General features: G+C 40.3%; 1 protein-coding gene across 3 annotated transcripts in view; it reads left to right on the top strand.

Moving 5' to 3' along the window:
* The first annotated feature begins 2,539 nt into the window (after nucleotides 1–2,539).
* Nucleotides 2,540–20,467, top strand: part of LOC129779531 (ubiquitin carboxyl-terminal hydrolase 7) — a 28,253-nt gene continuing 10,325 nt past the window's right edge. The window contains exons 1-3 of one of the 3 annotated variants that reach the window (XM_055787072.1): nucleotides 2,540–3,105; nucleotides 6,723–7,033; nucleotides 7,126–8,946. In XM_055787072.1, the coding sequence (XP_055643047.1) occupies nucleotides 7,318–8,946 (1,629 nt within the window). In that variant the 5' untranslated portion in view covers nucleotides 2,540–3,105; nucleotides 6,723–7,033; nucleotides 7,126–7,317. Of the gene's footprint in view, nucleotides 3,106–6,580; nucleotides 7,034–7,125; nucleotides 8,947–20,467 lie in introns of those variants that run through there. The other 2 variants (XM_055787075.1, XM_055787074.1) reach the window with 2 other exon arrangements.

The following is a 20,467-nucleotide window of genomic DNA, read 5'->3' on the forward strand; positions in this document are numbered from 1 at the left end:
CGACCAAAACTCGAGAAGCCTATTAATATGTTCGATGTCTTATGGTCGAAAACTTTCGGATTTTGGATTAGAAACCAGTTGCTGAATATGACTTATTTGGTTATCGCTACAAATGTATCCGTTCCAAAAGTGAAAATTGGGTTCCAGTAGGTAATTGACAAAATAATAATGATGGCAGTTACATTTTTCCGTTGTTTTAGTTGTTTTGATCAATAAATCTGGAAAATGCCGAAGGGAAAAGTGCTTACGGAGAGAGAAGAAAGACAAATCGATGCATTTCACCAAGAAAATGCTGGTATTAGAAAAATTTCTCGTCGAATTGGACGATCCCATCAAGTAGTGCTCAATTATTTGACGAATCCTCAAGGGTACCTTGAGAAAGGGAGAGCTCCACGTAAATCGAAGCTCTCTGACCGGGATAACCTGGAAATAGCTATACGAATACCTCAAATTGGCTTATGCAAATAAAGTAATATTTCAATTTAAATGTTACTCGGGTGATAATTCGTCAAGTTTTGATAAAAAATCCTCACATAAAGAGGTTAAAGCTCCTCATCTTACATCATCTCACATCGGAAGACGTCTGAGTTTTGCCAAAGCTCACATGAACCGACAGTGGGACATGGTATTTTGTGACAAAGAATGTTTTCTAAAGAAATTTTGCTATATACCATAACGAAAAGTTTTTCAATGTATAGGTTATCTTAACTGACGAAAAAAAAGTTCTATTAGGATGGTCCTGATGGTTTCAACGAATACTGGCGTGATTCACGGAAGAAGGAACAGTATATTTCACCCCGGAATTTCGGTGGAGGTTCGTGCATGGTTTGGGTGGGATTCTGTGCAACCGGAAAGCTCAAGAAAGCTTTTAGGATTACATACATGTTCTGGAATCCTCTCTCTTACCGTTTTTGCGTGGATATCGTCACAAAAGAATCACATTCCAGCAAAACAATGCTTTTATTCATACCAGCGAGGAACTAAGCAATGGATTAAGAACCAAAGACTTATTTTTTGGACTACCCGGCTCGCTCTCCAGGCTTGAATCCTGTTGGAAATCTTAGGGGGATCCTTGTACGAAGAATCTACACTGAGGGAAAGCGGTACACCAAGATTGAAGAGCTCAAAGTCGCAATTTCCGAAACATGGAAAAATATCGAGAAATCCGTTCAGTACAATTTGGTAAATAGTATTCCAACACGAATTTTCTAGGTTATTAGCCGAAATAGCAAGGTTGCTAAGTATTGACAGATAGATCAGCCGATCGTTTTGAATTTTTCATTGATAATACTTATGAATTTTGAAATGGTCTTATAGAAACTGGACAGCTGAAATTATCATATTTAAGCACAATTAATAAAAACAACGCTTTTGAACAAAATTGACGTTGAATATACTTTATTCTGAGCATTCAACAATGTATGAATGTATCTTGTTGGAATTCCAACTGTTTGTGTTGCAACGAAATAGAATCAGGGTGGTCTTATAGAAGTTGGACAGAGTGTATGCTGTTGACTGAAATGTGGGCACAATTTCCGAATGTTTATAAAATAAGTATGCGGAAAAAATATTGAGCATAACACAGCATAATTTTTGAGTGATTAAATGGAATAAAAGAATTTATTCATTTCAGTTTTGGATGGTTTAAATCTGTTTTTTGTCGATGAAGAATCTGGCGAAACATCGTGATTGATCAATCGCCTCGGAATATGCGAATCGATACGATTAGCAAACAGCAGAAATACTTTCGATTAGTTGAAAAACGATTTTTTCTGGAAAATCAAACAGCACTAAACGCAACTAATTTGTTTTCATTGATCGTACTCTTGAGTGTTTTTAGACACCTGCTCTTATTTAAAATTTGAGATTTTGATACTTCATCGGGATTGATTCGCGAAACAAGTTTAAACAGGAAAATCAAACAAATAACCATTAGAAAAGTGTTCAAAATGCAATATCTAGTGAAATATATTATATATTAGCGAAGTAAAGTTGTACTAAACTTATTTAACTGTGTTTTTTCGCTTATAAGACGAATTCTATTATTGCCATAGGTTGGATTGCTATTCTACTGAGGTGTGAACTAGAAATAGTTATACCAAATTGAAGTGACAGTTTGGAATGAAATAAATACTTATAAAATTGATTTTATGATAATAATTTTGAATGAACAAAAATAAATATATGGAAAAACTTTTCATTGAGCAAGTATTGTATATCACACATGACGCTTTAGAGCCCTACTTTCTACATCTCCGAAAAACATCGCTCCATATGACTGAAGGTGTGATGCTCGTTTCCTACCCTACCCTTCCTTCTCTTCTCATACTCTCTCCCGTTTTTCATTGACAAAAACTTGGTGAGCGCGTACGCAATCCTCACGAAACTCACGCTGACGACCCTCAAGTACCAACTGTCAAAATAATGCGCGTGTTCTGTCAAAACAAGCCGACTGTGTGTCTGTATTCTCTCTTTCCTCCGGCTCTGTGTGTCAATCCATCTCGCGGTCGTTGTCTCATTCTCATTGGCCGCCGCTGCTCTGTCGGAGAGCCCATATAATTACTCCGGCCTCTGCTAGTGGATGTGATATGTGGTGACCAAGTCTCGGCCAAGCGAAATTCAGAAATCATCGGTGAAACCGTGTGGCGAGCCGTGAACTAAAAGAAGACATTTTCGCCTTTGTGTTATTATGTTCGCGATCGTTGTCGAGTCATTTCTGCGCGATTTGTGAGGAAATGTTTCTCAGCAGCAGCAGCAGCAGCACGAAAAAATAAAAACGCACGGACAAAGGCGAGAAAAGAGACGAAATTCGATCGAATCAAAGTGTGCCTCTGTCGAACGGAATAGAACGAGTTGCATATTAGCAAAGGAAGCAGTAGAAGTACTTCATTTGCCCCAGCTGTCGAAGGAGAGGAGTTATAATCCGTGATTGGATCGATTTTTTCCGCTACATGAAGATGGCCCATTGACGGAGAATATTGCATAATAATCGGAAAAAAGCAACCACTCAAAACAGCGCAGAATTCACCGAAGGAATATCATCAGGAGGACAATCGCGTCACGCAAAGTGGAGTCATAATTTTCCTTGCAAAGGGTGAGCCGAAGGTGAGGTGGAATCTTTTTTTTTCTATCAAATCGTTCAGTCACTCCTGTGTCACAGAGGTGTGTGGGAGCAAAAAAAAAATAAATGAAAAGAGAGCGGCGAAAAATCTACGTTCCATCTGAGCGGCGGTGTCGCCGCCTTCGCTCGCTTTTCGATTTTGATTTGCTCTCTTTCTCATCACTGCTGAGGCGGCAGCAGCAGCTCACTCGAAGTTTGCTTATGTGTATGAATGTGTGTGTGGCACTCACTATTTGCATCAACCTGACGTTTTCGTAAAATAAGGCCGCAGAGTTGCCAGACTGACATGATTTAAATCGTACGTAATTTTAAGATGTTTATGCATTCGTTTTGTGAAGCAAAATATAGAAAAAACATTCAATGATCCATGAGTAAGTGAACAAACTGAAAAAACTAATCGATAATATTGCGTCTTTCGTTTCACAGATATAAACTTGCACAATGAATATTTTCGGAAATTTTGTTCCGGTTTTTGGTATTTTTTTATGTCCAGTAATCCTGCATATGTTATACACCAGAATATGTAGAAAGCAGGTTGTGAATTACAATTTTCACTCATTTTGCTGTTTACACATTGGGTTAGAATTATTAGGCTGTCAAAAAAGTCCTGCGGTATTTTTTTTGAATTTTCATTTGTTCATAAAATAAGTTACAATCATCTGTTTTAATTCAAATATGCGCCGTTTTGTTCGATGACTTGTTCCCAACGAGATGCTCGCTTCCTTATTGGCAAAAAACTCGGACAGGCCTCTTTTGTGGTTAACTTCTGACTACCTAGCTCGTTCGCCATGGACAAAAACAGGTGGTAGTCACTTGGTGCAAGGTCCGGACTATACGGCGGATGCAAAAGAACCTCCCATCTGAGCTCCCGGAGCTTCTGGCGCGTCACCAAAGAAGTGTGTGGCCTGGCGTTGTCCTGATGGAAGACAATGCGGCCTCTGTTTATCAAAGATTGCCGCTTCTTCATGAGTGCTACCTTCAAGCGGTCCAGTTGTTGGCAGTACAGGTCCGAATTGAGCGTTTGGCCATAGGGAAGCAGCTCATAATAGATTATTCCTTGACAATCCCACCAAACACAGCAAAACCTTCTTGGCTGTTAATGAGGGCTTGGCCACCGTCTGAGCCGCTTCAGCGGGCTTAGACCACGACCGTTTGCGCTTCACGTTTTCGTAAGTGACCCACTTTTCATCGCCAGTCACCATCCGCTTCAGAAACGGGTCGATTTTGTTGCGATTCAGCAGCGATTCACATGCGTCGATACGGTCAAAGATGTTTTTTTGCGTCAACGTGTGTGGCACCCATACATCGAGCTTCTTTGTGAATCCAAGCTTCTTAAAATGGTTAATAACGGTTTGATGACTTATCCCCAGTTCTTGGCCGATGCTACGGCTGCTACTATGCCGGTCTTTCTCGGCTAATTCAGCGATTTTGTCGCAATTTTCGACGACAGGCCTTCCGGAGCGTGGCGCATCTTCTACGACCTCTACACCAGAACGAAAACGTTGAAACCATCGTTGTGTGGTGGAAATGGAAACTGTATCGGGTCCATAAACTGCACAAATTTTATTGGCAGCTTGAGATGCATTTTTGCCTTTGTCATAGTAGTACTGTAAAATATGTCGGATTTTCTCTTTATTTTGCTCCATATTTGCGACACTATAACTCACGAACGACTTAACCAAATAAAACACTGTTAAGGACTATATTATAGCGCAAAAATACCTTTCCAACAAGCTATAGTATGACTCGATACAATGAATACAACTAGAACTACGCGCTTACAACGACACCTCGCGGAAATACCTCAGGACTTTTTTTGTCAGCCTAATATAATAAGACCATGAATATTAATTCATTCTTTGAATGAATTTTCGTCAAAACAAATTTCTTCTGATTTCAACTGATATACGCATATTCCAAAACCTGCCAATTAGAATACATTCAAAACGTGTTATTTTGCACGGAAATCTCAATCAAGAGCTATGAGAAAAATAACGCAAGTGACATATTTTTGGAACCGTCGGTAATTTTTTGGAACGTAGAAAATAGCTTTGTGAGATTACTCGTTCTAAAAATGCGTACTGTCACGATTTAGTGGTCTAGTTTTTGCTGAAAATTCAGGTGAAATTCCGAATCAAAATTTGTCAAGCTGTGCAATGTATATCCATCGTTCAAAATTGTACAAATTGAGACGCACACCGATCAGTGGCTATCTTTCTCGTTCACTTCACAAGGCTAAACTGGCGTTCTACGCATAGTTGTCGCATGTTCCAAAATCAGCAACTGAGAAAAACGCAATCGAAGTTTTCTCGCATATTTGTCTACCAATAGCTTTAAGCTTTTCAATTTAGCAATACACCGGGTTTTTTAGAAGCACTATACTATTGTTTAATGAAATGTAATGAGATCCCCTCACTGAACCAATCAAGCTTGAGTACGGGTTTAAAAATTCATGGTGGGACTGTTATGCCTAGAATGTCAACATGGGACAATTGAATTTAATGTTGTTTTTTGATATACTGGGAACAAACATTATTTTCATTGTGTTTTTCCGAAAGATTATGCATAGAAACATCGTTTTATGAAATGATCTGCAACACCTTCGCAGAATATAAATCCCATTGTTATTAGGCATTCGCTACGTAGGTGTTCTGTTAAAGTTTGTCTTATTGGTTTGAGAATTAGTTCGTTCTTCCAAACCAGAAATGAGTGAACTAGCCCTGCTGACAGTGTGACATGAATTTTTCGCACTTGAACGGATTTATTCGATATGGATCTACAAAAAATACATGGTGGGACAGTGATGAATAGAACATGAGACAATTGAGCTTGATGTTATTTTTTTAAAAGCTGGAACCAAACTATATGTTTTGTTTTGTGATTTTCCGTAAGATTATGCATAAAAACAACGTTTTATGAAGAAAAGTGAAAATCTTCAAAAAGTAACATGGGACAACTATGCGTAGAACGGCAGTAACGTCCTTATAAATGGTCTACATACAATGCTCCAACCATTTTGATAGTGCCTTTTAAGGTAAATTTTAAATTATTAATTCACATTACAATCGTGTAAATTTTCGACCTGGAAACAGAACGATAACTCCAACGAGTGAAAAGAGCCTTTTTATAATGTGCTCTCAATTATCTTTCTAAAAAATATTTTGTTCCAAAAGGAATGTATACATTGCTGAGTAAAAACAAAATCAGTATTAATTTCATTTCGCACCTCTAACTGGCAACTCTGCAATTCGTAGAATCCGAAAAACAACATTCACCAGGCGAAATCGCGAATTCCGCCTTTGTTTTTCATCCGAATTCGCTTGTATTTTGCTCATCATGTGTGCTCACTGAGCTGAGTGGTGAAGAATGAATGCGCGAGAAGAGAGCAACCGTGAGACTAATTAAAATTGTGAGTGAGAGCTTTCCATCGCGAGTTGAATGATTATTTTTGCGTGAGCATCCATCAGAGTGAGTTTCGCTGCCGCAAAAGACGAAGACCAGGTGTAATATATATTCGCATTACGATTAAATATTGTGTCTTTTCTCGTTGTGTATTCTTTCTGGGACTGTGCTTGAACCTGTGCTGTTGTGCAACGTAAAGGAAGAAGAACGCCCCGTATTCGTGACAAAACACTGCACTGTATTTCGTCGTGAAGAAAGAAAAAAAAAAGAAAGGAGAGGATCATCACCAGAGCAGGCTTCCATTTTGCTATTTCGCCTTGCCAAGTTTTGACAGATCGACGACACAGGAAAAGAAGCAGCAGCAGCAGTTCGAAGGAACGTCAAACGTTTTGTATCCAGGAGGAGAAGTGCTCAGTGTCGCAGTGTCGAAAGGATCTATTTTATCAAGCCACAGAACCGTCACGGAATCGGCGAGCTGGGATTTCTTCCGACCGGAGACGGGGGCTTAAAGTACGTATATTCCGATCGTCCAGCCTGATAGCCGAAGGGCAAAGTGTAATCCTGACGAATATCGAAGTAATTTTGCTTCGTCTTTTTGAAAGTTTTTTTTCTTTTTTCTTTTTCTTCCACTTTCAACTCTTATATTGATTTGATTTCGGTGTGTGTTTGCTCCTTTTCGTGTGCCGCAACGCTCTCCGAAAAACGAAAATAACCTGAAATTGCATATTGCGAAAAATCAAAACACACACACACACACTCGCTCGAACAAAAACAACAACAAAAAATGTCGTACGATGACGGAACCGAAACGTTGTAAATATAATTCCAGCGCCGCTATGGATAACGACAAAAACGTCGAAGCAATGGATACGCAAGATGATAACGAGTTGGATCCACCAAATGCGCCGAATCTCACCCCGGCAGTGATGAACAATCCGACAAACGGCGGAGGAGGAGGAGGAGTGACGGCCACAGCTGGTGCCGAGCAAATGAGCATGGATGATCAGGACAATCTTGATGACGAGGTCCGTTCGGAGGCGACCTTTAGCTTTAAGGTAGAAAACATCAGCAAACTTAACGAGTCGGTACTCTCGCCACCGTATTACGTACGTAACCTGCCCTGGAAGATAATGGCCATGAAGCGATCGAATGATGCGACTTCGCCGGTGGGCAAAGGATTGGGTTTCTTCCTGCAGTGTAATGGCGAGAGCGATAGTACAAACTGGAGCTGTGCTGCATCGGCCGAACTGCGATTGCTTTCCGTCGTGCCGAACAAGGATCCTTTCACGAGAAAAATCCGTCACACATTCAGTCGAATCGAGAATGATTGGGGCTTTTCGTTCTTCATGAATTGGCACGACATATTGAACCCGGAAAGTGGATACATTCAAAACGATGTCATCACGCTGGAAGTACACGTAACGGCAGAACCTCCGCGAGGCATTTTCTGGGACTCAAAGAAACATACGGGCTACGTGGGTCTGAAAAACCAGGGCGCAACCTGTTACATGAATTCGCTGCTGCAAACCCTCTACTTCACCAATCAGTTGCGCAAGGCAGTGTACAAGATGCCAACCGAAGCCGATGACGACTGCAAATCGGTTGCCCTTGCACTGCAACGGGTTTTCCATGACCTGCAAACTCAGAGCAAACCTGTGGGAACCAAAAAGCTTACGAAAAGTTTCGGCTGGGATGCGCTTGATTCCTTCATGCAGCACGACGTTCAGGAGTTTCTCCGCGTTTTGCTCGATAAGCTGGAGAACAAGATGAAGGGGACCAGTCTCGAGGGAACGATCCCGAAGCTGTTCGAGGGCAAAATGATATCCTACATCAAGTGTCAACATGTGGACTACACGAGTCGTCGCTTGGAGACGTTCTATGATATCCAGTTGAATATCAAGGGAAAGAAAAACATCAGCGAGTCCTTTAAGGATTATATCGCAACGGAAATACTCGACGACGATAACAAATACGACGCGGGCGAACATGGCCTGCAGAAGGCCGAGAAGGGAATCCTGTTCAGCAAGTTTCCGCCGGTGTTGCATCTTCATCTGATGCGTTTTCAGTACGATCCGATCACGGACAGTTCGGTGAAGTTCAACGATCGGTTCGAGTTCGACGAAAAGATCAATTTGGATCCGTTTCTGGAGAAGCCCGAGGATACGAAGGCAACGTACATTTTGCACGCCGTTTTGGTGCACTCGGGGGACAACCACGGGGGACACTACGTGGTGTACATCAATCCCAAAAATGACGGCAAGTGGTGCAAGTTTGACGACGATGTCGTCTCGCGCTGCACCCGGAACGAGGCCATCGAGCAGAACTACGGTGGATACGATAACGATATGAACATCCGACACAGCAGCAACGCGTACATGTTGGTTTACGTGCGGGAGTCTGTGATTCACGAGGTGTTGGAAGAGGTGAGTGTTGTGTTTTTTGGAATTAAGGTACATGTAGTGTAAAAATGGTTGCAATGGTAAAACAGAAGGATATCCCTCGATAACATAAACATTGGACGATGAATTATGTCAAGTTTTATAGAGAGGAGGTTATTTTGTATTATTTGTTCCCCCAATTTCATTTTTATTGACCTGTGGAACTCATCTTTCGAGTGAAGTTCAAAGCACTCCTTACAGATAAAACAAATTTCGTACAAATATCGGATGGTGTCACTAGGTACTTTGTTTTCACTGGCATTTCCTTATTATATCAATGATACAACTGCAGCCTTTCTCCGATCGATGGTTATTCGTAGACGTTTTCCCACCACTAACAAGTCGAAAAACTTTTCACCATGTTTTAGAACCTTGGACGGTCTTTCATATGGTCGCTGAAACAATTTTTCACTAAGTGTATTGCGAAATAAATTGCAAAAAAAAAAAGTCTTAATGGGACTTTCAAAATGTTAGCGAAGATGTCGAACATATTGTGTCTGATTTTGGGAATGAACTGTCGTTCACATAATAAGCGGATGCGTAACAGTTTTGGCAACGTAGACACTTTGGTGGTCCCCATGGCCTAGTGGTAAGTGTTGCGCTTGCCAAGATGGGGGCTTCGGGTTCGATTCCCGTTCGGGTCAGAAATTCTATCGTCATAGATCGTTTTTCTGGCTTGCACTGGCAAAGGGGAACTGTCTAGGGTGTGGTGGGATGAGCATTGGGCATTGCCAGTCCCCAAGAAAAGCTTCAAAATAGCCGGAAATAGCAACGAATGATACACAAGAAGATTTGAAAATTGTGAATCAGGCCATGTTGTAAAGACGTCAAGCCAAAATAAAAACTCTTTAAGAGGATTCTATTCAAAGATAGATTTTCTGGTTCCCACTGGTTCAAGATAGCTGTCTGAGGCAGCTATACTCAACTTGAGGCCCGTGGGACGCATGTAATCCAGTTAGATCTTTCGGTTGTCACACCTGGTGTAACGCCATTTTCAACTACAGTCAACTCTCGTGCGGATAAAATTATTCGCGGCGAACGGCTCGAACACCACGAAAAACCTTTAACTGATCGATTAAGAGGCTAACCATCGCGCAACGGTTGAGCATCATCGAGATGGTCAAAAAGTATGGGCGGTCAGAGAGGATAATTCATCTCTCTCATATTCTATTCTTCGGGAGAAGGCTTACGAAGTTGGGAACTGAGAATTCTTAACTTCAAAGTGCAACCAACATGGACGGAAGCGATAAACTACCGTTGCTGGTCACTATAAAGAGTAAAAACCCACGATGTTTCAAAAAAGAAAATCTAACCAGTGATATACGAGAGCAACTCTAAGGCCTGTATGACCTCAATGCTTCTTGAGAAGTGAATTATGCAAATTGACAAAAAAAATTCCAAATGAAATAGAAAGGTATTTGTTAATTTATTTAATGTCAAACGTCTTCGACCTAATGGTTGTACAGACTGCTTATAGGGACTTAATTCTATTCTTATAGATTAACCTACTAATATTAAAATCGAACAGTTCAGATACCTCGTTAAAGACGCGGCAGCAAGCGTCTAATGGATTATTTTGCCCATATATGGTACGGTGATTAGGCACTCGATGGTGGCGTAGCTGTCGGGATGGTGCGTGTAGGCTAACGTTTCGAAGTAGATAGCTGCAGTCAATTTTGTCTGTCAATACATCGAAAATAAAAATTCTCTGTAGCATCAATCGTCGGCTTTCCAGGGTTTGCATTCCAATAAGTGCACAGCGCTGTTCATAGGGTGGTAGGTTGGTTGGATCATTCCAGGGCAGGCCACGTAGAGCATACCTTACGAAGCGTTTCTGAACACGTTCGATGCGCTGGATATGTTCAGCGTGATATGGGGCCCATACTTGTACTGCGTATTCCAAGACGCTGCGAACAAAAGCACAGTACAACGACTTCAGAGCGTAGACGTCATCGAAATGAGCTGTGTTGCGTCTCAAAAATCCAACCATCGCATTTGCTCTTGAAATTGTGACCGAGACGTGCTCATGGAAACGCAGCTTGCTGTCAAGAAGAACTCCCAGATCTTTGATTCTATTGACTCTCTGCAGTGGCGAGAGATTCAACATGTATCCGTGTACAATAGGGGAGCGAGAGCGCGTAAATGTAATGGCCTTGCATTTTTCAGCGTTTACATGCATTCCATTTTCCTGGCACCAAACCGTTAATCGCTCAATGTCAGCTTGCAGTATGCAGCAGTCTAAATTTGAATGTATTACTCGGTAAATTTTCAAATCATCCGCATATAAATTTTTTTCCGAACATAACCTTTCGCACAGATCGTTAACGAATAATACAAAAATCAGAGGACCAAGAATGCTTCCTTGTGGCACACCAGATGGAATCGTAAATTCGTTGGATCTAGTACCGTGGACCTTGACAAAAGCTTTGCGGGATGATAAGTATGAGGTTAGCAGGTTTATGATCCAGGATGGTAAACCAAGTCGATCCATTTTCAGAATAGCAAGGTCGTGGGGTACTTTGTCAAAAGCTTTGGAGAAATCGACGTAAACAGCATCAACTTGTTGCCGCTTCTCGATTTTGTTGATTAGCATGTGAGTGTATGCTATAAGGTTCGTGGTGGTTGCGCGTTTTTTAACGAAGCCGTGTTGGAACTCTGAAATCACAGGCTGTACAATCGGACATAGTGCACCATGAACTAGACTCTCGAGCACTTTTGCTAGGCAGTTTAAAATCGATATCGGGCGATAGTTTTCGACATCGTGAAAGCTGCCTTTCTTGTGGACTGGAGTTATCGATGCAAGCTTCCAAGTCTCGGGAAAAATACCCTCGCGCAGAGATTGGTTGTAAACCATAGAAACTGGTCTGGCGAGCATCGCTGCACAGTTCTTGATGAAGACCGGGGGAATAAGATCCGGACCGGGTCCTTTTGTTGCATCTACTGAACTGAGTGCTTTATGCACCACATCTTCATCAAACACAAGTACTGGGAAACGGAGATTGTAAGATGGCAGACTGTCAATATACTGGCGGGTTGGTTGAGATGAATTGCTTTCATACATGTTTTGGAAAAATTCGGCAAAGAGATTGGCAGAAGAAAGTGGTGAGTCGGAGTTGCTGGATTGATAAACGATTTTGTCCGGTATCCGCGTCAAGTTCTTCCGGTTCCGTACGAAACTCCAGAAAGAAGTTGGATTTTGTTTGAATGTGCTTTGAAGAGCATTTATGTACTTGCGGAAGCTTTCAAGCTTCAAGTTCTTGTATTTTTCTTCGGCCTCGTGTAGTTCTCTTCTGCGTATTGGAGTTTTGTCGTGAAGAAATCGTTTTCTCGCTTTTCGCAGCCTATTGCGGAGATTTCGAAGCTGTGGAGTCCACCAGGGTTGATTAAAATTCCTAGAACGCTGGGCCTTCAACGGAACTGTTTCTCTAATAATTTCGTTCAATTGTTCATAGAATGTAGATACGGCATTGTCAACTGATGTATGGTCAAGTATGCGGTCCCAATCCAGAGAAGCAATTTTGTTATTTACAGTATGATAGTCACAGCGAGAAAAATCAAGCTCAGAGCGAGAAGAAGAGTCATCTTCCATTCGGGAACAAAAGTTAACAATTAAAGCCAGCGGCTTATGGTGATCGTCCACTTTGAGGAGCGCCGATGGGTAGTCGACAAGACTTACACGGTCAGGGTTGTTAACAAATGTCAAGTCAAGAAGCTTACCGTTGGCGTTCAGTAGGTCGTTAATTTGATATAACCCAGACGACAGTGTTGGTTCTACTAATGCTAGTTCCTGCTCCGTAGATGCGTTAAGAGGTAAAAATGAATTGAAATCATCGTCGAAGGTCCACACTAGATTCGGGAGATTATAGTCACCGAGGATTACGATCACATCATCAGGGTTGGCCATTTGTTGAATTTGATGGATGGATTCAACGTGACGGGCGTAGGTATCCACATGACTGTTCGGGCGGATGTAGATGCTACAGATGAACAATGAGAACCGGGGTAGCATGATGCGCACGGCTGTTTGCTCCAAACTCTCACAGTCTACTAGATGCACCGAACTACAGTTAAGCTCAAATTTCACTGCAATCAAGACACCACCGCCACGGGACAAGTGACTGCTGAGTGAATTACGATCACAGCGATACAATACGTAGTTACTTGATAATTCAGCACTTGATATTCCAGAATGAAGCCACGTTTCTGTAAGTACCACTGCATCAAAGTCACAGGCGAGAAGTGATAGAAGCATGTCATTGGTCTTAGTCCTTAATCCGCGAACATTCTGATAGTAGACAGTCAGCTGTGTATTATTTGCGTTAGATGAAGGTATTGGATGACAACGTTGTTCAAGATCAGGCGTTGAAGAACTTGGTTGGGGGATGTGGTTTACTGACTCCCTCCCTGGATGGGGAGTTGCTGTGATTGGTTCGTTGCTGATGTTCCCGTGTCGATGACTTGCGGGGGCTTCCAAAAATGTTGTACATTTGTACCATACTCTAGGAATTCCCTGAACTCGATTTCTCTGGGCCACGTAGAAGGGTCCATAGCTTTGGCCTTCAGATCTTGACTGACGCCTATCTTGAAAGAGACGAAGGTCAAAGTTGACAATGGCCGACCCTTTGGAACTAGCGGCTTAGCAATAACATCATCCGTCGATAAGCGCTCCTTAACTAGTTGTTGGACATCTGCTTCCTTGACATCTGGAGATATTTTGGAGAGATACACCCAAAATTTGTCATCAGCTCTCGATCCTGATCTCAAAAGCGTATTGTTTACGGACTGACCGGTACCGTGGAAGATTTTCGTTGGTTGTTCTTGTGACGGCAATATGTCCTCATCACGACCTCTTTTCGGCGTTGATCGATTACCAAAATTAAAGTTGAAATGACGAGGTAAAGGCGACGAGACAGCAGGGGTCAGCTTATTGAAGCCACCTTGGATCTCTTGCTTGAGTTCTGCAAAACTCTCCTTGATATCCGTCTTCAGATCATCAACAAGTTTCTGGTACACGTCTTTTACCTCCTTAGCAGCAGCATTGATCGATACCATGGCGTTTCTAGAACGAGCGTTCGCCATGACGTCACGACATCCTTTGCACATTCAGAATAATCCGGGCTGATTATCAACTTCCTTGTAAAGCGCCTCCGATATTTTTGCACAATTAAAATGGAAATTCGCTTTACAGAAACCTTTGCAGACAACCTCTTGGTTGGTCATGGCTAACGCGCAACTGTGACAAATTTCCATTATGTTAGATCAACCAACGTTGAGATCGCAGTACTATTATTGAAGAACAAACAGCAGAAACAGAACTGGAAGCACTGCTGCAGGGACCAATGTGCTTTTTCCGCTTCGCTTACTTCTCAGAATCACAACTAGAGCGCGTTTTGTTCCGTTTCCCAGTGTTCCCTGTTTACACATACACAGGTTGACGACAATTTGTTTACTTTTTGATTGTGAAATCGATGGCCAAATTGTGTGATGAAGCTGGGCAGCAATATGAAGGGATTGTTGTATGACGGGTGGATGTTCGGATTTCGGCGCAGAATGAGAAGACCAGCGGAACCAACTTTTGTTTATTGGCTCCGGTTTGCAGCATACATACACAAAAACTAATGTTTATGCAATCGACAGCGGATGAAATGAGCTTGATGGAAAATCTCGGTGTTTATGCACAGCAATAGAGTGGCAAACAGCACACAGGTGGAGAGCGGCGAGGCGGGAGGTGTAATAGTGGCGGTGACGGGCAAATGGCGGTGGCTTATTTATCTCGGACCACTCTCAAGCCAGCTCGGAATTTGTTAAATTCACTTATCCTACCTGGCAGATTGGTTGCGACAAACTATTGTAGGCTTTTCTGGCGGCTGAAGCGGATGATCGGGTGCGGATTAATGAATTGTAGGCGGGTTTTTGATGAAAAACAACGAAAAATAAGAGAGCACGATAAAACAAGCGAGTTGACTATACGGCAGGTATTTATTGGAGAATTATGTGTAATGGTAGTGTGTCATACTTATATCTCTTTCTCCTCAAAGGTAGACATGTTCGTTGATAACAGCGCACCCAAAATCTCTCCAACCAAAGCTCAAATCGATAAGCTTACATTTTTTTCCATCTAATTCTACTTCCGTAGTTGTGGAGGCGATCTGGCGTAGCGGTAACATCCATACCTCTCACGCTAAAGGTCACGAGTTCAATTCTCACTCCCAACATTCTTCCGAAATGGAAGGTAAAAGTGACGAACCAGCCAAATGTGTTGAAAGTCACTATAATACAGAAATAAAAAAAAAAAATACTTCCGTAGTTCAGCCGCAAGAATTTGAAATACAGTCAACCCTCCTATAGCGCGGTGAGTGCGTACCGGTAATTAAACTAAAAATTTCCATTCAAATGTTCAAATGTGTTGTTGTTTCAAAACTGCATTCGGGGGTTCTCTGATAAAAATGGATCCCTATCTAGATGTGGACTACGGACGTTAATGATACTGAAGTTAAAGAAGTGGCTTCGCTGCACATTCTTTCGGTAACCATTTTTAAATTATACTGTTTTTTGTAAACAATACACAATGCGCTTTGCACGGTTTGTGAACTCTACAACAGTTCATGTTGCAAAAGTTTCATCTTTCCTACATGAAAAACCCTCATCTTCGAATGAAGCACTAGTAGCAGCTGAATACTACTGAAATTATTGAGAGAGTGCAAAATTCATTCAAACTCTTGTGATAATCCTTTCACTTAAACGTTTCAGATAAACCCTGTTTTCTGTACTGTTTTCTATCGCTTCTCTAACGGGCGCATCTTTTTCCATAGGTCTGCCTTGAACTCACCGAGTAGCTTCATAGATTTGGCAATGACATCTAATTTTGCGGCACATCAAGATGTGCGAATCATATCCTCTAAGCCGGAGCTTTCCTGGAACCAATATCGTAAACGGCTAAGAGATTATTTTGAATATTTATATAAACATATCCAGTTGAATCATGCTTTGGGTGCACGAAAAAAGCTGATGGGACATTGTTGAATGGAAACCGCGCTATAAGAGTACCACATTATAGGAGGGCTGTCGCAATTTCCGCGTTACATGGAAACCGCGTTCTGAGAGTACCGCGTTATAGGAGGGTTGACTGTAGTGCTAACGCCATGAATTAGTAAAACGAAGAATGCAAAAAAAAAGAGGATACGACGGTATTTTTCCTCCTTTTTAATCTTGATGTTATTCAACACTCATATTGTATTTAACCCTTTGCGGTCGTTTGTCTGCTCTCAGCCACCATAGCAAGGAATCATACTAAATACTTTATTCAACGGTGTAATAGTTCATATTTTTTTCTGAATGACACTAGACATTAAGTGTTATTAACGTGGAAAGATAAGAGGATCTATTTCAAGAGAAATTAATCCCGACCGCAAAGGGTTAAATGTACTCTAAGACTCTTCAGATATATCGGTATTGGAATCAATTGAAATACTTTCACGCTCTCGGATCAATAAGGTTAAATCTGAGACTATTCAAAATTGATTTCGGAAAGCCTAATTTTCCTTCAATGATGATGGTGTTATAATATTTCGCTGGCATAATTAATGCATCGTGAGCTTGCTGATGTCGAAAGTACAGTACCATTCGATTGCTCAACGACCTTCAATAATTCAAACCTGAAGAATATGTCCGGAATATTAAAACCAACTGTAAATGTTCCTGTGAAACTATTTGAACATTACTTTGTGAATGAACAGTTCCTGCGTGATCGTTACAATTTAGTTTGAATAACACTCTTAATCAATATTGCCTTTGTTAACCTAGTTCCTTATGCAGGTCGGACTCGATTATGTATTAAGGTGAAGGTGGAAGCTAGCCATTGTAGTAGTATAGGTAAACCCTCGTGTAAAAATGGGGTAATAGTGTTTGTGAGAGAAGAGCAAAGCACACGTAAATAGATCAATTCACTTATCAGACTGTGTGGCGCTTCATTGACACGAGTCTTTGAATACATTTGAAAAAAAAAACAAATAACAATTCAATACTAAAGTAAAATGTATGCAATTGCAATTATAAATATATATAGAAGGTGCATTTGCATATGATTCTGATTATACGCGAGCGTAACATGAGCAAATTTATAACACATGCGAATTGGGGCACTTTTGGTATTAACAAGTTCTTCCGCATAGTAACTCGATGTTGATAATTCCTTAATATTTTCCTTCGTTGATCGTATTGTTTTCACATATTCACGTTGGAAAGCCTTAACCCTTCTCTTCGTTGGCCGAGGCATTTAGATTGAATCTAGTACTTTTCCGTCTACTGCTTTTGAAAGCATAGGCAGCCGTGGCAGTGTTCCGAGCTCTGCAATACAATTTTCTTATCCAATGTTAAAGTTGCTAAAACTTACATTATAGACCCATTAAACGTAAAAATAATAATTGTATTGATATCAACACAATTTTATTCTATTGATTTTCATGACATGGGACGCTATGACTCCGGAATAACATTTTATTGAGTAGTTTTTATAGCTGTTTCGATGATGTTGTTTGGCATCAGTGTCGAAAAAATAACGATGCTTCCACCAATACAAACAAAACCATTGCCGAAGATTGAAAAACGAAAATTTAACTTTCAGAGCACTTGCTCGAGTTTTCCGACATTCTTCACTATACGGTGCGAAAGCAGATGAAAATTTAATATCTTGTGAGTAATCGATTAGAGTTTGGTTGATATTACTTGATGGGAAGTGTGCGAAAACGATCATTTTCTTCACACTGTTTCGCAAAATTATTGATTTTCGGGCGAGAGGTGAGGGAGGGAGATGAAAGAAATGAGCGCCATTGTGGCAGCCATTTATGGCTAGCTTCCACCTTCATCTTAACTGGATTATATAAGATTCGATTATATATAGTTTTGAATTTGTGAATTTTGATGTGGCTTTTATATGTACAGTGGCCTAAAAATCGCTATTTTTCAAGATTTTTATTGAATTTTCATCAGGAATTGTTTATATCGTTATCGCAGCGAAATTAAGAGAGATAGAAATTGGGCGTCAGAGAACAAATTGTAGAGTGGTTAGAGAGCTTCAACTCGATTGATCGAAACAATTAAGTTTAGTATGAATTTTTGGGATAAAATTTATTACACATTTAGAAAAATTTCCACTTCCAAAATGTTATAAAAATCCACTAATTTAGATGTTCCACTACTATATCTTGTACTAAATTCTCTCATCTTCGAGAGCATCAGAATCGGCTTACGTATCGTACTTTTCAATGTAGAGCCAGTTTGAGGCAACAGAGTCCGAAACATAAAAACAGTTCTATAACCCTGTCATCGATGAAATTCGAACATAACTATCTATCATCTCCTGAGAGATTCTGGGAAAAATATTTTTTTCGTGTGAGAAAGGTGTTATCTGACTTTAAGGGGATGAATCGAAAATTCCAATTCATACCATAATTGGGACACTTACCCTAATATATGACAATTTATGACATAAAAAAACTATGATAAAATGTTCTGTACCTCGATACCTCCCCACCTCGATGGTCTTCTTGGATATCGAGTTAGGGAGAGTTGACTGTATTATAAATTTTATCATAAAAAAATATATTAAACTAGATTGTTTCTATCAATTAAATTGAAGCTCTCTAACCGCTGTACAGTTTTATCTTTGACACGCAACTTCTATTTTTCTTAATTTGTCTGCAATATCGATATAAACAATTCTTGGTAAAAATTCAAGCAAAATCTTTATTTTTACCCCACTGTACGTGTAATAGCCCCTTGAATTTCACCTTAACGTTGACAGGTTACATTTCTTCTTGAAATAAGTCATATTTGAAATATAAAAAAAATCCAAACTGTACCTAATCGAGTCCAAAGTTGTATATAATCGAATCACTCTTAAACGAGTCTGTATATATTCGAGTCCGACCTGTACAAATTCTTCTGAAATTGAATTTATATACTTTGCGCCTTATATCCCTTTGTCATAACCCATTCGCTGCCAAGTCTAAATTATATGAAGTCATTCCCGTTGCCCTTTATATTTTGAGTGTTTTTGTTTACCAAAACCCTGTTATTTCTTGATCACTCTCTATAAGAAATAAAGTAGATTTTTGTGAAAATAAATTATTTGCAGTATTTTTCCAAGTTTTTTATATATTTTTTAATGTATGTTAGTGGCCAGAAAAATTTGCATGTTATAATATATTCAAAGTAAGACGAGTATACTCGTCTTGGCAGCGAATGGGTTAAACATTCAATGCTAACTGAATTCAGTAGTAAGAAAAGTGATTACAACTCATAGTGATATGCCAACTAACTTTGTGAATCGTACAGTAGTAATCAATATTTTTAATTCAATCACAGCCACCTAATTACTTTTGGGAAATTTGAAATCCACAAATACTCTACAACCCATCACTCATTCATATACCTGACAGTGGCACACCAAAAAACTCTTATCCTAAGCAAGTTTTTGTATATATTTTCAACATTTTTCGAATATACGACATCTTTTAATCGCATGGTTTTTTCTACAAGTTCTATTGTTACATCTATAGAACTCTAGTTTAGTATGTATATACCTTAACTGTCAGAGTTTGTACCGAGTAAGAGCAATTGTGTGATGTAGAGGTGTGCAAATTTCATGTTACAGTAAATTAATCAAATGCTCTGGCTAGTTGATTGCTCTGCAGATCGTTGAACATTAAAGAATAATGCAATTTTTGGTTCATCCCCTTAAATGCAGAAAACACCATTCTCACATGAAAAAAAAATATCCAGAATCTCTTAGGACATGATAGGCGATCATACAGTGTCGGACAAAACATTAGGACCACTATTTAAGCAAAAAAAAGTGACAAAACTTTCAGAAAAATAATCCAATCCAGTTCTTCAATCCATTTGTAAAAATTTATTTGCTTTGTTCGAAGAAATTTATAACACCTGTAACAATTTGTAACATCTGACTATTGTTTTATCATTCATAAGAACGACGTTTTAAGCATACTTAACAACTAAAACGACGTTACAAAAACAAGATCAATTTTAAAAATCGTGGTAAAAAAAAATAAAAACAAGAAAATTCATACAGTGAAAAGCTTCTAGGGTTGGTACTTGGTCGTGTAACCTTTGTTACGAATCACTTCACGCATTCGGTTCAGCTGCTCCTGACACGTAGTGACCGGGATGGTGTACCAACAAGCTTGGATCCTATCCGGTGAATGCGCTGGCCACTCCACGACGTCGACTTTGTTATCCTTGAACCACTTTTTGACGGTCTTGGAACTGTCATTTCAGGGACATCTCCAACTCGGCGTGTGGCAGCATAACATCCCTTATGGTTTCGACGTAGAGGTACTGATCCATAATCTTATCCACCCCGTACCAGGAGAAGTACCTACACACCAAAATGTTCCCTCCTCCATGCTTGAATGTCTTCGTGGTATACTGCGGCTTATAAGCGCAGCCTATTGGGCGATGAACCCAAGTCGTTCCGTCCGATAAT

Source organism: Toxorhynchites rutilus, chromosome 3 (assembly GCF_029784135.1).
Source record: "Toxorhynchites rutilus septentrionalis strain SRP chromosome 3, ASM2978413v1, whole genome shotgun sequence".
NCBI classification, from domain to species: Eukaryota; Metazoa; Arthropoda; class Insecta; order Diptera; family Culicidae; genus Toxorhynchites; species Toxorhynchites rutilus.